The sequence below is a fragment of the Candoia aspera genome, chromosome 7, assembly GCF_035149785.1.
Source record: "Candoia aspera isolate rCanAsp1 chromosome 7, rCanAsp1.hap2, whole genome shotgun sequence".
Classification (NCBI taxonomy): Eukaryota; Metazoa; Chordata; class Lepidosauria; order Squamata; family Boidae; genus Candoia; species Candoia aspera.
Window position 1 is genome coordinate 34,030,230 of NC_086159.1, and position 14,294 is coordinate 34,044,523.

Below are 14,294 nucleotides of genomic sequence, written 5' to 3' on the forward strand. Positions count from 1 at the left end.
AAAAGATTTTTTTTTGCATCTGTTCTGAGTGAAAATGGAAGAACTGACAAAGTCATCTGATTTCTTGCCTTCTGTGAGATTAGGAAGAGTTAATCCTTGCCTCTACTATATTCTATTAGCCCCATTCACATCAAAGAAGAAGTGCTATTCCCTCTCTACCACTTCTACAGCATTAAGAAATCTCTTGTAAATATGAACTATTAGAAAAGGTACAAAACCACTTACTTTGAAAGAATGTTGAGTTCTTTGCTGAGTTGCACATTATACTTTTTTTTCTTTATCTTATCTGTGCTGATCATAGTTTTGTTGAGATACTGAAGAATTGAAGGGACATGGGGGAGAACAAGCCTTATCCCCATACTAGGAAGATCTAAAATGAAGATGGTAGAATATGGTAAGTAAAATAAAAAACCAGGTCAGGTTTTTTCCAAGCAGAAAAAACCAAAATCTTTACCAAACAGCCTAGAAAGAGAGGCTTATGATTATTTATTTAAAAAAATAAGTATGTATGTTTCAACTTTGGTATTATTATGATTTGTTATACACCATGATGATGATGATACTTTGGTGTCAGTATAAACTTACTATACCTGCTTATGGTGTTTGTTGAAACAAAGATATCTTTTAAAAAGATTAAAACCCGGAAGTCTTGCAAGACATCCAAAATCTTGCATAAACTCCCATTTCTGAGTCATTTTAATATTTTTTTGTCATCTCTGCTATCAAAACGATCATGTAGTTGCACCAAATACTGAAAAGGTGGCTGACTTCCAGTATAAGGCTCAAAAGCTGGCAACTTTGACTACTTTTTCAATCTGTGCCTTATTCTGAAGGGAAACCTGTATTAGGCAAGTCTTCTTAAAGTGATTATTCCAAAAGGCAGGTGAAAAGGTCTTCCGTGTAACTACCACACTTCTGACTTCAGATGGCAGGAAGGTGTTTGAAGGCTGCTTCAATGCAAAGGCTGTGTATTGTGGGCCTGGGCAGCCCTTTAAGTATTCTAAGCCAAGACCATGAAGTATCTTCCATTTTGTTTACATATTCTGTGTAAACAGCTTTGAATACAAGTATATGCCTTGTATATACATCTATAAAGCTCAAATATAATACACTCAATTTTCATTTACAAATTAACTCTCTGTCTGTCATGTTCATCGTTCCAATGTTACCGCTGCATCATAACGTTTCGCATGTCATTTGGCTGATGCGTGTTTCGTTTGGGAGGAGAGGAGGATTCTGTCTCATGGGATTGTTATCTGTTTGCAGCTGGATTGGAATGTGTTTGGGTTATCTCGTGTGTTCAAGGTTTCTTTCCCAGAACATCAGCAGAAACGGTTACCAGCACCTGGGGGGGGGGGGAGTTTGAAACGGCTGGGCAAGGGGAGGGATTATGGTTGTGCCGAGGGTTTTTAGTTTGTATTTGGCGCGCTTTTGCTCATTCTCAGCTTTCTCTGTATTTGCATACTATTCTTTAATAAATCAGATATCATTAAGTTCCTGCTTGTGAGTCTGAGTCTATTAGGGTAGGCAATCTTTACAGTCCTACCATCACTGGAACCTCCTTGCCTTTTATAAGTTGCTTGAAACCTAGCTGTTTCACTAAGTGTTTGGGCCCAATGGTGGGTGGACTACCAATTATACAGATTGTTTTAATATCATGTGCCCTTGACTTTATTCTAGTTATTTCCTTGTTTTTGTAAACTATCTTGTGCCTTATGGAAATGGGCAGTATAGTAATAAACAAACAAACAAACAGCATCATCCAATCAAGGCCTAACCATTCCTACCTCCCACTATTTCTTCAACTTCAGTAAGGATGCAGTCAGTCACTGTCAAGCTACTAAACTGGTCCTGAGGCTCAAAGTCAGGAGTATTGAGGAGGCTGTCAACCACATCCATCACAATACCAGCTGTTCCCTCTCCCAGACTCTTAGCTGAGAGCACAGCAAATACATTTGATAATATATCGTATTCTGGATGCCCTGGCTTCTGCTTAGCCAGCAAAGGGAAATACCTAAAAACAAAGTGAGAAGTGGGGGGGGGGGAGATTTTAAGAAATAAATTATATGGGATCCAAAACTGAAAAACAAGTTTTTCATTCTTCTAGTGGACATGTTAAAGAAACTGCTTCAACTTCTTTTAGTATAAAAATATGCACAACCATTTCTAGATATTAACAGTGAAGGAAAAAACATGAAATCCCCTGAATGGCTGCTACCCAATAATTCCAGGCTTTTCCTGGAGATCAGGAACGGACTATTCTATAAACATACACACTAGCCTTGGAGATGAAAATATAGTTGAGTTGAAGCATGGTTCTATCTGTAGGATAAAAACACCTGGAAAGATCAACAGACAGAACTCCTGCAGTAATAAGATGTGGTTTATACACTGTATTAAGAGATAATTAAATAACCACATTATTTAGTTTTGTCTTTCCTGTGTTGTACAAATGCAGCCACTGTCACTTGTCAATTATGGTTTGGGCCTAATGCAAGAAATCACTTGATTTAAAGAGGTTGGGACTGGGAAAGAAGAAACATTGGAAACTGTCAGTCACCTCTCCTTTAAGCTTCTCTGAATCACAAGCTTACAGTTTAGTCTTGTTCACAAACAGGTAGAAGAAGAGGACAACAGGGACACTATACTTTGGCAGGACACAAATGTTTGCAATATATGGTTCTAGCCCTTTTTTGCCTGGTCCCACTATTTCAATTACTTATACTTACTGCTACATTTGTACGTAAAGAACACAGACAGCCAACTGTGGCCCTCCATCTGTGACTGATATACAACTTCTATCGGCCCAATCAGCAAGGTGAATAATAAGAGATAATGGGGGTTGCAGTTTGTGAATATTTCAGATTGCAGAGTTCTAAAACAACAATGCATGTTAACCTGCAGGGCAATAAAGCTTCTGGATTTAAAGCCTTTAAATAATGTAGATAGTAAAGTCTATAATGTTTTTTGCTAAAAAATGAATAGATTACCTGGGGTTTTTGCTCCAGATGTGAATAATATTGAATAAAGGAGTAGGAGAATATTGGCTCTCAGAAGCCAGCCTGGTGATCTAAGAAAACAAAGCAGGAAAATAAAATCAGGATATGTTAACAACCTCAGTACATCTATTTAGAATGGAAGAAGCAAGATTATTTGCATCTGAAAGAATTAACTATCTGAGCTCACATGCTGCATATGCCAGTGGCTTGCTTCATCTTGACTTAGCACAATGTGTGAATCCAGCATAAATTCAACCACTGTTTGCTGTGATGTCTTTCGTGCCAGAATAGTGAGAGCTGCCTTCACTGACCTCAAGCGCAAAAATACCTTTGAGGAGTCCAGCCAAGCATGTTACCATCAGGGGTTGCCTACAATTCACCAAGTGAGAGGGGCCTGCTCTTAATTTTAGAGAACAGTCTCTATGTCCCAGGGAACTGGCTCCAGAGAAAAGAGGATATCACATACCATTTCCCTGCTACACTACAGGATGTTTCTTTCTAGCCTGAGCTAACAAGAAGAAACTTCATTTTATTTATGTTTGAATATTATACAATATTACATAAATATTATAAATACAGTTATTTCACCTTTGTTAGTAAAAGTTGGCCTGATTTAAGAAGAATAAGATGCATTTATGAACTGCAGATCCATTCCTACTCCACTGTGGCTCTGCCAGTAGCTTCACCTGTTATGGAGGCCAGTGGTACAACTGAAAATAAGGGAGGAGGGAACCCTGAATGCAGTGCCCTTTGCCCAGTAAATGGGGTGAGAACTCTAGCTAACTTACGGATATACATATTTCATCTAAAAGGGACTGTTCTGTAATTTTTACGTTTCTCAGCTGGAAATGCAGAGTCATATTTGCTGAGGTGATCTATGCCAGAGTGATTAAAATTCAGCCAATATTTATTTATTTGTTTGTTCAATTTGGGCAGCTAATAATGTTAAAACAGCAGCCGGGGTAAAAACAGCTCCATCAATAACAATTAATGTAGCCAATGCATGGGCTCAACCCCACCTCCTGACCCCAGGCCTGGTAACAGATTGGTAACATTTAAAATAAAATAAAAGCTACTGAAGTTGTACTGTAATTAGGTTTAGAAACCTTTGGAGCATCTAAGGGGGATGTAATGAAGTGAGATGTTTTATTTTAATGAAATCTCTTCCTTTTGCTCCAGTTTCTGCTTTTCCCCCAGAAGAAGGCATTTGCAGTCTGTACTAGGCAACCTCCGGAATCACCTACTGAAAGGAGCAGCCTTACCTGGGGCCACACCACTGCGCAGAACACAGCATCAATCTCTTCTACACTAAAGCTGTACATTTCGAAGTCAGAGAAAAAGTCTGCTATAAGCTTAAGTCCAAGGCGCCTTAAGTTTTTCAGCTGGTTGATAAATCTGAGTTGAATCTGTAAAACAAACTTCTTTTCTTAAGCAAAACATTTTAAGAAAATTGCATTTTTTATTCATGCATTGGGCCAAAATATTTTAAAGATTAGTTATGAGACATTAGCATGCACTACCCACATGTTGTAACTTCTCAGATGAGATGATACTTCGAGAAGGAGCTTTTTAAACATCTCATTGGTTACACCTTGTGTAACTGCCTCTGATTGTTTCCCCATAACCTTCTCACTATGGAAATTGTAACCTCTATAACATGTGATCTCTTTGTTGGCAGATTGCTGGGATAGCCTTTGGCCCAGGAGAGATCAGAAAAGTCACACACCAGACATTTCTATAAAAATAATTTTATTTACAGAAAGCAAAACGTATTTAAAAGCTTCTGCATTGTTTCAGGCTCTCAGTGACAGCAGCTCTACTCTCTACATGCCTACACAGAAGGGAAACAGAAACTAAAACAAGTCCAGGCAAGTTGTTCCCCCTTAGGCAATGCAACCATTAACACATGAAAAGGAGACAATTAAATTCAACCTCTTCACCCGGCCAAAATAGTTAGTTACCATAGTAACTTTAATCTGTGGTAGAAAACATTAACACTCTTCACAGAGGTAAAGTCAACATGAAATACTGTAACGCAAATTAAGAATCTGCATGGCAGTGAAAGAAAATGTAAGCACCATAACCACAAAAACATTTATCAGAAATGCAAACTTTAAGAAATTGTTAGGACTGTTAAATTCATTTACAACTACACAAAGTCAAAGTTTAACACAAATGGGAATATTTGTCTTTAATGCATGACTAATATGTTCAGAAAACTACCAAGTAAAGTATAAATAGGGCTCTCACAGACTTTAAGTGGCTTTTAGCTCCTCAGTAGATAATGAAATGTTAAATTAAGTTTAACAAATGACAATGGTGAAATACCTTTTTGGGTTACTGAATTACAGTGTTTCATTTCAGAGTTACTAACTTTATGCAAAAGGACACCAATAATTATCTTGCCAAAAAGATCGGCCTTTTCCCAGTTTAACCAGCTGCCTGACTCACATAGGTTAAGATGTGCAGTCAGAGCTTGAAAGTACTTTTGGGCATTTAACAAAAGTAACTATTTTTTTCCACACCTAAGGATTAGGATTATTGCTCTATGCTGGTCTATGACCATAATAAAATTTTGATGTGATTTGCTTTGATGTTGCTGTAGCAGTAGAAGCAAGTTAGAGCCCTTGATCATGATGCATTCAATTCCATGCTCTACCATGAACTGTGCTGGGACACTCACTCTCTCCCAACCTAACTGCCTCACAGATTATTGTGGTGACACAATAAAACAGAGAAGAGCTATCAAGACATGTAATTTAATTTAACAAGCAAATTTAGTTTCCTGTTATATAGCACTGAAGCAATACAGTACATCAAGACCAGCATGACTGTCCCTGCCATGAGTATACAGGGTAACAAGATTGTAACAGGAGGTTGCTAATGCTAATATTATCATTTTTTTTACTGATAATGTAAATCTAAAAAAAAAGAATACACACTGCACATTTTGTGTTTTAAATTTAGGAACTAAACCAAAATGTTTAATTTTGTAAAATAATTGAAATGCATCCTTGCAAGTCAGAGCTCATGCTTATTTCCAATAAGCATTTATCTTTCTTACTTTAATTCAAGCACACTAAATAAGAAAGATAACCAAATTAGCTTATTAGCATTACTTTCTTAATTAACCACACTTCAAGAATTTTCTTTACTCTCATGTGCCAGCTTAAATATGCAGCAGCTCTCACCTTTTCTCTTTGCTGAAGAATGTGAGATACTGTTGCTGTCATGCAAAGTAAAATCTGTAAAATCTCAGGCAGGTTCTGGCTGATTAGATGTCCAATGTTTTTTAGGACTACTTCCAAGCCATTGAAAAGGCTATGCTGACGGCCTAAAGGTAGAACTCGAGATAAATCCAAATCCTGAATTGCTTGAAGCACTGCAGCGTGGCAATGTCCTTTAAAACAAGAGGAAATGTAAAAAGGGGAAGAAGAGAACAATGAATGTATGTTGATAAATGCTCTACAGAGATAAGGATACTGTTCAATATTTCGTATATGTAAATCTAGATTCAATATTTGGTCATAACATGCAGAAATTGGCAAATGAACAATGGCTGTGCTTTAGCTGCTTTTAAGACAACTATTGAAAAAACTAAGGCAAACAATCCAACTAATTGTCATGATCGCCGTTGCGATGTTTGCGACATCGTAACGGCTCGCATGACAAAGCGCGGATGCGTGTCAATGATTGGAGAGGTGCGGGCAATAATCCGGACAAAGAAGGTAATGGGTTTGGGAGATCTATTGAACAAAAAGGTCTCATCGCCCGGTAATCGATCATTGACACCATTGTCAAAGAAATGATCAGGGCGAGGTTCGGAAGGGTGCGTCCGGGCTTTCGAGGAATATCGAGGTCTAATCGCCCGGTAATGGACCATTACCTTGCAGGAAGATAAACAGGGCGATGCCCAGGGCGAATGGGGCTGGACGACCTCTCACCTGTCAAGTCTTGATGGCCTGTCACTCCGTGGAACTCGTGGGGCACACCCGGGGAGTGTGGGGGTGGAGCGCTGTTTGGCGCGAGACTATTTAATTCAACTTTTGGCGTGCTTCCCTCACTCTCAGCTTTTTACTGGTGTGCATTCTATTCTAAATAAAAGCCAGAGCTTAAACTTGATTTAGAGTCTGAGTCTTTTATTTGGTCTTAGGCATTCCTTACATAAAGCTGAGAGTCTTTTAAGAACGAACCTCGCTAGCCTCTACCAGGAAATTTTTTTTTGCAAGAGGAGCAACTGGCGATGACTGAACCGGGGATGATCCTGGAGTCGGCGCTTCAGAGCGGAGACGCAAAGGACTCAACGCGAGTGGGGGAGATGACCAGACAGCTTCTGGAATCGGCACTCCCGAGATGGGACACGAGCCCCCTCCCTACCCACACCGCACCCCAGTTTGGAGCCTGGAGCCCCAGCCCGGAGTGGAGGGCCCTGATGGAAGAGGGAGTTGTGAGTCAACAACACTTCAGGTGGGACGGCGTAGCGGACCCCTGGCCGGGGACATCCCACACCACTTGGAGACTCCAATACCCCCAGACGCCCGAGAGGGAATTCGCAGGACTGCCGATCGGGCAACAACCGGCAGTACCGAGGATGGACGATCCCGTCACACCGGACAGGATCAGGGCTCTGGAGTCCAATGTGCAATCATTAGAACACATGCTGCGATCCATGTCAACTGTGGTGAGTGAGCTCACGAAGAGTGCTGCTGCGCAGGGCGCAGGGAGGGGTCTCAGCATCCCACCCACCCTATCACTGGCCCCGAGAGGAAGGGGCCAGGCACGGGACTTTTTCCCAGGGCCCCGTGGTTTTATTCCGGTGGGGGTTACCCCTACTCACTCACAGGTTGGGGTTTCTCCAGTTGGTGGGATCGCTAAAGACTTTCCAGTAAAATTTGATGGCGACCCCACGAACCTGTCATTCTTTTTAACTAACACAACAAACTACATCCAACTATACGGACATTGTTTTGCATCGGAAGGGGCTAAAATCTCGGCTATTGCCACAAAACTTAAGGGCAGAGCCATGGACTGGTACGTACAAATGTCAGAATCCAGAGCCCCAGCCCTGGCTACCTTCCACACCTTCCTGACCGCCTTGAAGCGGTACTTTGAAGACCCCCTGGCGAAGGAGAGGGCTAAAGGCACTCTTAAGGAACTCAATCAGGGGCAGAAATCGGTCGCAGATTACGCCCTAGAATTTAAGGTCTTGGCAGGGAAGGTCCCTGAATGGTCGGAGGCCACCCTGATCGATATGTTTAAGGATGGCCTCAATCGAGAGGTGTTGCAATGGGCGCTGTACAGAGATGATCCGGACTCACTGCACGACTGGATCTGTCTTGCCGGGAAGGCTGAACATGTCCGGCGCACCTTCACTCTGGCGACTAAGAGAGACAGGCGTCCTTCCAGCGGGAAAGGGCCAGTGCCACAGTCGGGCCCGACATGGGATGCTGAAAGACAACGTCGCTTTGCCTGTGGGCAATGCATCAAGTGCAGTAAGGCAGGTCACCGTGCGGCAGAATGCCACAAGGCTAGGGCGGCGGATCGCCCACCTAGACCAACGCAGAAGGCTCTGCAGAAACCACCCAACCCTCCCCGACGGCTGACAGGGGCACTAGCGACCCCGGATGAAGAAGAGGACGTCTACCTCGCGGGGGACGGGTTGGCCACCCCGGAGCAGCTGGCGGAAAACGCCTTCCACCTGTCCTAAACAGCGCTGCTGGGCAGGTGGTGGAGAATGGGCGCAATACCACCAGGGTGAGTGCGGACTGTCCCATCCTGGCTGTAAAAATTGAACTGAGCTACTGCTCCAAGACCATCGAAGTCGGGGCTTTGGTGGACTCCGGGTGTCCCAGATGCCTGATCCACCCCAACCTAGTCGCTGCGCTAAATTTACCATTTCCCTCTCCCGAAGCCGCTGATCTTCCAGCAACTCGATGGTTCCACGGCGGGGGGGGGGGGGCGGCCACCCAGGGTACAGGGAATGTTACCCTACAAATAGGCATGCACAGGGAAACCATAGAATTCGTGGTCACCCTGGTGGGCAAGCCTATAGTGGTTCTGGGAATCCCCTGGCTAACTCACCACAATCCCTACATTAACTGGAGGACCCATATGATGACGTTTGAGGATGGGTTCTACCAGGCACCTGCTGAGGGGAAATCCCTCACTTTGACTGTAGGGAGGGCTGAGATTGTCGACCCTCAAGTTCACGCTTCCCCCATGGAGGGGTTGCCGGAACAACACGCAGACTTCGCTGACGTCTTCGGGGAGGAGGAGGCGGACCAGTTACCCCCCCATCGCAAGACGGACTGTGCCATTGAACTGCTCCCTCATGTCCCATTGCCTAAGCCAAAAATTTACCCAATGACACAAAAGGAATTGGTGGCGTTGCGGGACTTCCTCGATAAAAACCTCGCTCGGGGCTTCATCGAACTGGCAAACTCGCCGGTTGGAGCGCCCGTTCTGTTCCGCGAGAAGAAGGACGGTACCCTAAGACTTTGTACAGACTATCACGGGTTAAATTCAGTCTCCTTGGCAAACAAGTACCCCCTCCCCCTCGTGAAAGACATGTTGGCACACTTGTCGACTGGAAAGGTTTTTTCCAAACTGAACCTCCGCGAGGCGTATTACCGCATTCGCATCAGGGAGGGGGACAAATGGAAAACAGCTTTTAACTGTCCCTTGGGCTCCTTCCAGTATAAGGTACTGCCTTTTGGTCTTGCAGGGGCCCCGGGGGTTTTCATGCAACTAATTAATGAGGTTCTGCATGACCATTTATTTAAAGGAGTACTGGTTTATCAGGATGATGTCCTGATATACTCCAAAACTGAGAGAGAACACGAAAGATTGGTAAGACAGGTTCTCACCAAGCTCCGGCACGCTAAACCTTATGCTAAGCTTTCCAAGTGCGAATTCCATAAGTCGCACCTGGATTACTTAGACTACAGAATTTCAGATAAGGGCATCGAAATGGATCCTGCAAAGGTTCAGGCTGTTTTGAGCTGGGAGCGCCCACGCACCCGGCGCCAGCTCCAAAGTTTCCTGGGATTCGCAAATTTATACAGATCCTTTGCAAAAGGGTTCGTGGAGATTGCCCTGCCCTTGACTGATTTGTTGCGGACCAAAGGCATCGGGGAGATGCACAAGGTAAAAAACCCAGGGGCCGTGCTCAATTGGACTCCCGCCTGTCAGGCTGCTTTCGACCGGTTGAAAGCTCTCTTTACAGCGGAGCCAATTTTATCCCATCCTGACCCCAAACGGCCTTTTGTCGTTCAGGCTGATGCCTCTGATTTTTCAATTGGGGCTATCCTATTACAAAAGGATTCTGCCGGACTCTTGAAGCCCTGTGCCTATCTCTCCCGGAAATTTTCCGAGACGGAAAGGCGCTGGCACGTCTGGGAAAAAGAGGCACTTGCAGTAAAAGTGGCACTGGAGGCTTGGCGTCACCTTTTAGAAGGGGCGACTTGCTCTTTTGAGGTCTGGACAGACCACCGCAACCTCGAGGCGCTCCCCACGCCCAGGTGCCAAAGTGCAATTGGCTATTTCACATTAATCAAGGCCTATTAGATGTGCCGAGTTAGTTCAGTAGCTAAATGTTTAATATTACGTATATGCAAAATGTCCTGTTCTGCCAGATCACACTGATCCAGCCATTTCATTAATCCCCAGATTGTTTAAGGAAGCCCCATGTTGCACAGAGTGGTAGGCGGCAGTACTGCAACTGAAACTCTCTCCACGACCCGAGTTCGATCCCAGCAGAAGCTGGATTCTTGGATAGCCGGCTCAGGTCAACTCAGCCTTCCGTTCTTCCGAGGTCAGTAAAATGAGTACCCAGCTTGCTGGGGAAGGTGACGACTGGGGAAGGCAATGGCAAACTACCCCACTGGTACCCAGTCTGCCAAGAAAAGGTCGCAAAGGTGGCGTCCCCCCAAAGGGCCAGACATGACTTGGTGTTTGCACAGGGGACCTTTCAGAAATTGTTTGGGTAGTTCTGGACACGTTCTGGCTCCATTTTGTCCAGAACACCATGTCCACAATAAGACAAACACTTCTGGTTTGGAGAATTAACTTCTGGAAAACCCATAGTACAGCTAGATTGGTATGGTCCATAAGGGGAATAGAACATTGTTGTCATCTCCAATTTAAGTGATGCCTAGTTTTGCCCATGCTGTTACCTAAAACAGAAAACATACTGGGCTACTCATCTAAGGCAGTTTCATATTTGCTTGTTTGTTTATTTAAATTTGTACACCACATGACTCCCAGTGATTCTACAGCAAGTTAGTTTGGTATAGATCAAAATTCAAAGCCCACTCCCTCCTGGACTTTCGAAAACAGCTGAAGACCTGGTTTTGTTGCCTTGCCTGGAATAGGGAGGGGAAGAGCCATTCTTGGGCCTGGTTGATTCCCTAGTTCTGCGGGGACTGGTTTTATTCCCTTATGGTTTGAATTAGATCCGCCGTGGCTTGGACTATATTGCATTTTATGCTGACTGATTATTGGTTGTATTTATGATTGTACTGACATTTTAAATTGTTTTTATTGTGTACTGCCCAGGGTCCCCCGTGTGGGGGAGATGGGCAGTGATAAAAATTTGATAGATAGATAGATAGATAGATAGATAGATAGATAGATAGATAGATAAAGTTAGATTGCAAAAGCAAAACAAGGTACCTAAGAAAAGTGGAAAGATTTATACTTTCCCATAATCAACTACTCAAACAATCTCCTCAATATTTCAAGTCAACTTTCACAGCTGCTTCATTATCATTGCTGCACATGTTGCTGATGCTCATGAATTTACATTAAGAAAAGTTGATCTCAACACAAAATGTTGCAGTATGTAATTGCCCTAAACAATCAGGTTCATGTTCAAGATTCAAGGAGGTCACAACTTCCTCTAGGTTATTAGAGGCCTCAAATTGGCAGCCCACAGGCCACATGATCCTTGAAATCACAGATTGCAGTCCATCACAGTTGGGCATAATTCTTCACTACTTTTAGCACTGGCTTTACTTGTCACCACTACCGCTGTTATGATGTGGCTGCTGAAAGGCCACTTAACACTTCATAGTATTAGCATTCCTGATTTTTTTTTAATCCGTTCAATCGTGTCTGCAGCATTCTTGGCAAAGTTTTCAGAAGTGGTTTGCCATTGCCTGCTTCCTAGGGCTGAGAGAGAGTGACTGGCCCAAGGTCACCCAGCTGGCTTCATGCCTAAGGTGGGACTAGAACTCACAGTCTCCTGGTTTCTAGCTTGTTGCCTTAACCACTACACCAAACTGGCTCTCAGCATTCCTGTAAGAAGATTCAAAATCAACTTTACAGCACTCTCAGAGCAACTGCCAGAGTGACTAAATGCTTCCATTCTTGCCCTCCAAAACTTAGCATGAGCTCTGAGAGGCTTGATGATCCATCACAGAGCTCATCAAAGTCATCATATTCTGAAGTCTTGAGCACCCTATCAGCAACAATATGCAATGGCAGGAAGGTGGGTAAGAGAGCTAGGGGTGGGAAAGGGAATGTTAATGGAAGGAAAGGTGCTTTCTCTCCACTGCTGTTAACAGGAAAGAAAGTTATTTTAGACATAAAAATTTGGTGTTAAGTGCAGCCCCATCTCACCAGTCACACTGAAAATGCTGTACTCTGCTTTAAATGTTAAGGAACCACGCATGTCATCCAACACTCCACTTCCCATTGATTCTTCCAATTCATTTCTTTATATGCTTTTTGAACCACCCCAGTCTTGTACAAAAGAACAGTAACAAGCCAATGCAGTAATACATGCACAGAAATAAAGTAATATTATTTTGCACTATATATTTGACATTCTGAGGCTACTGGCCATGCTTAACTTTCACTGGGCAATGTTGAGAGTGGAGACAGTTCTCATATGGTTTTATGTTTACTTCTACAAACTTCAGTCCATTTAAGCACATTGACAGTTCCCCTGTATTTCTCAATGGGTCTTTTTCCTCTAAACCTGTTGGTACTTAATTGTTTTTCTTGCACAAACTTACCACTGTTGAGATGTCTCACAGGCTCAAAGAGCAGATCCAGAAACACTCTTATCTCTTCAGGCAATGAGCCAGCCAGGAATCTCAAAACAATAGCCATACGGGTCCCTGCAGCTGATTTCCCTTGTGTTTTGCTTCCCGTTTTGTTTCTCATCCGTCCATACAAAATCCTGTCAGGGGTAAAAGGAAAATCATGTTAGCTATCCAGAAGCAATCAGTCTGCAGGCAAAAGGCTCAGTATGTGCAAACCTTAGCAGAAGCTCACAGGTTGCTACAAACTGCAATGATAGCTATTTACTCCAAATCAAAGAGGCAGTTTGGTGTAGGGGTTAGTGCTGGTCTAGAAACTAGGAGACCATGAATTCTAATCTTCCTTTAGGCACGAAAGCTGGTGGGGTCACTGGCCAGTCACTTCTCTCAGCCCAATCCACCTCACAGGGTTTTTGTTAGGGGAAAATAGTAGTAGTATACCACAACATTGTTTACAACATTGAGTTGTAAAAAATAAAGATGGGATATAAATCTGATAAATAAATAAAATGAATGTTGTCACAAAACAATTCACAACTGGAAGTCATTTCATCCCTCCATCCATACTTACTAGAACTTATTTCATTCCTTTACCCACATTTTATTTTATTTATTTATAGTTTTGTCTTCTACAGCCATGCATTTTACACACTTTGGGCTGCATCTCTCCAAGCTTGGCTGATATTGAAAAGTGAAGCAGGATCAGACATGAAACTTTGACAGGAGATCACCAAGAAACCCCAGGGCTGCAGACTACTGAGATGTTGAAAAAAAAAACCCATCTTTCCATATTGTTGCCAGAAAATTACATGGATGTCACTAGGAGTCACGTTTGATTCAAATAATCCTATGTTTCACCCAATTTAATTAAACCCCAGCTTTTTCCAAGGCACTGTGTATGGTAAACAGTTTTGCTTCCATTTTATCTTTACAATATCTCTGAATTATGTTAGGCTAGGAAGTAGTAAATAGTTCAAAGTCAATATCATGGCTGAATGGTATTCAGAGCCAGCCATTTCCAATCCTGAACTAGCAATATAACCATTTCACCACACTTGTTCTTCACCAGGATCTACCATCAAGATCAAAGTTGGAAGATCTGTCTTTTGCTTGATTAGAAATATAGCTAGGTTTCATAATTGCAGAGAAAAGGCACTTTTTTTTAAAAAAAAAGTTGCAGTAGCAGTTTTACACAAGAACATAAAATGAGTTAAGTAACAAGTCTATTGCAAAGATGGTATGTTTAGAG

General features: G+C 42.9%; 1 protein-coding gene across 1 annotated transcript in view; it reads right to left on the minus strand.

Moving 5' to 3' along the window:
• UTP20 (UTP20 small subunit processome component) overlaps positions 1 to 14,294 on the minus strand; it is a 77,965-nt gene that overhangs the window by 29,486 nt on the left and 34,185 nt on the right. The window contains exons 26-31 of the mRNA XM_063308648.1: positions 13,019 to 13,185; positions 6,191 to 6,399; positions 4,262 to 4,405; positions 2,991 to 3,070; positions 1,788 to 2,014; positions 226 to 370 (exon numbers count right to left, since the gene is read on the minus strand). Coding sequence (XP_063164718.1) covers positions 226 to 370; positions 1,788 to 2,014; positions 2,991 to 3,070; positions 4,262 to 4,405; positions 6,191 to 6,399; positions 13,019 to 13,185 — 972 coding nt within the window. The remainder of the gene's footprint in view (positions 1 to 225; positions 371 to 1,787; positions 2,015 to 2,990; positions 3,071 to 4,261; positions 4,406 to 6,190; positions 6,400 to 13,018; positions 13,186 to 14,294) is intronic.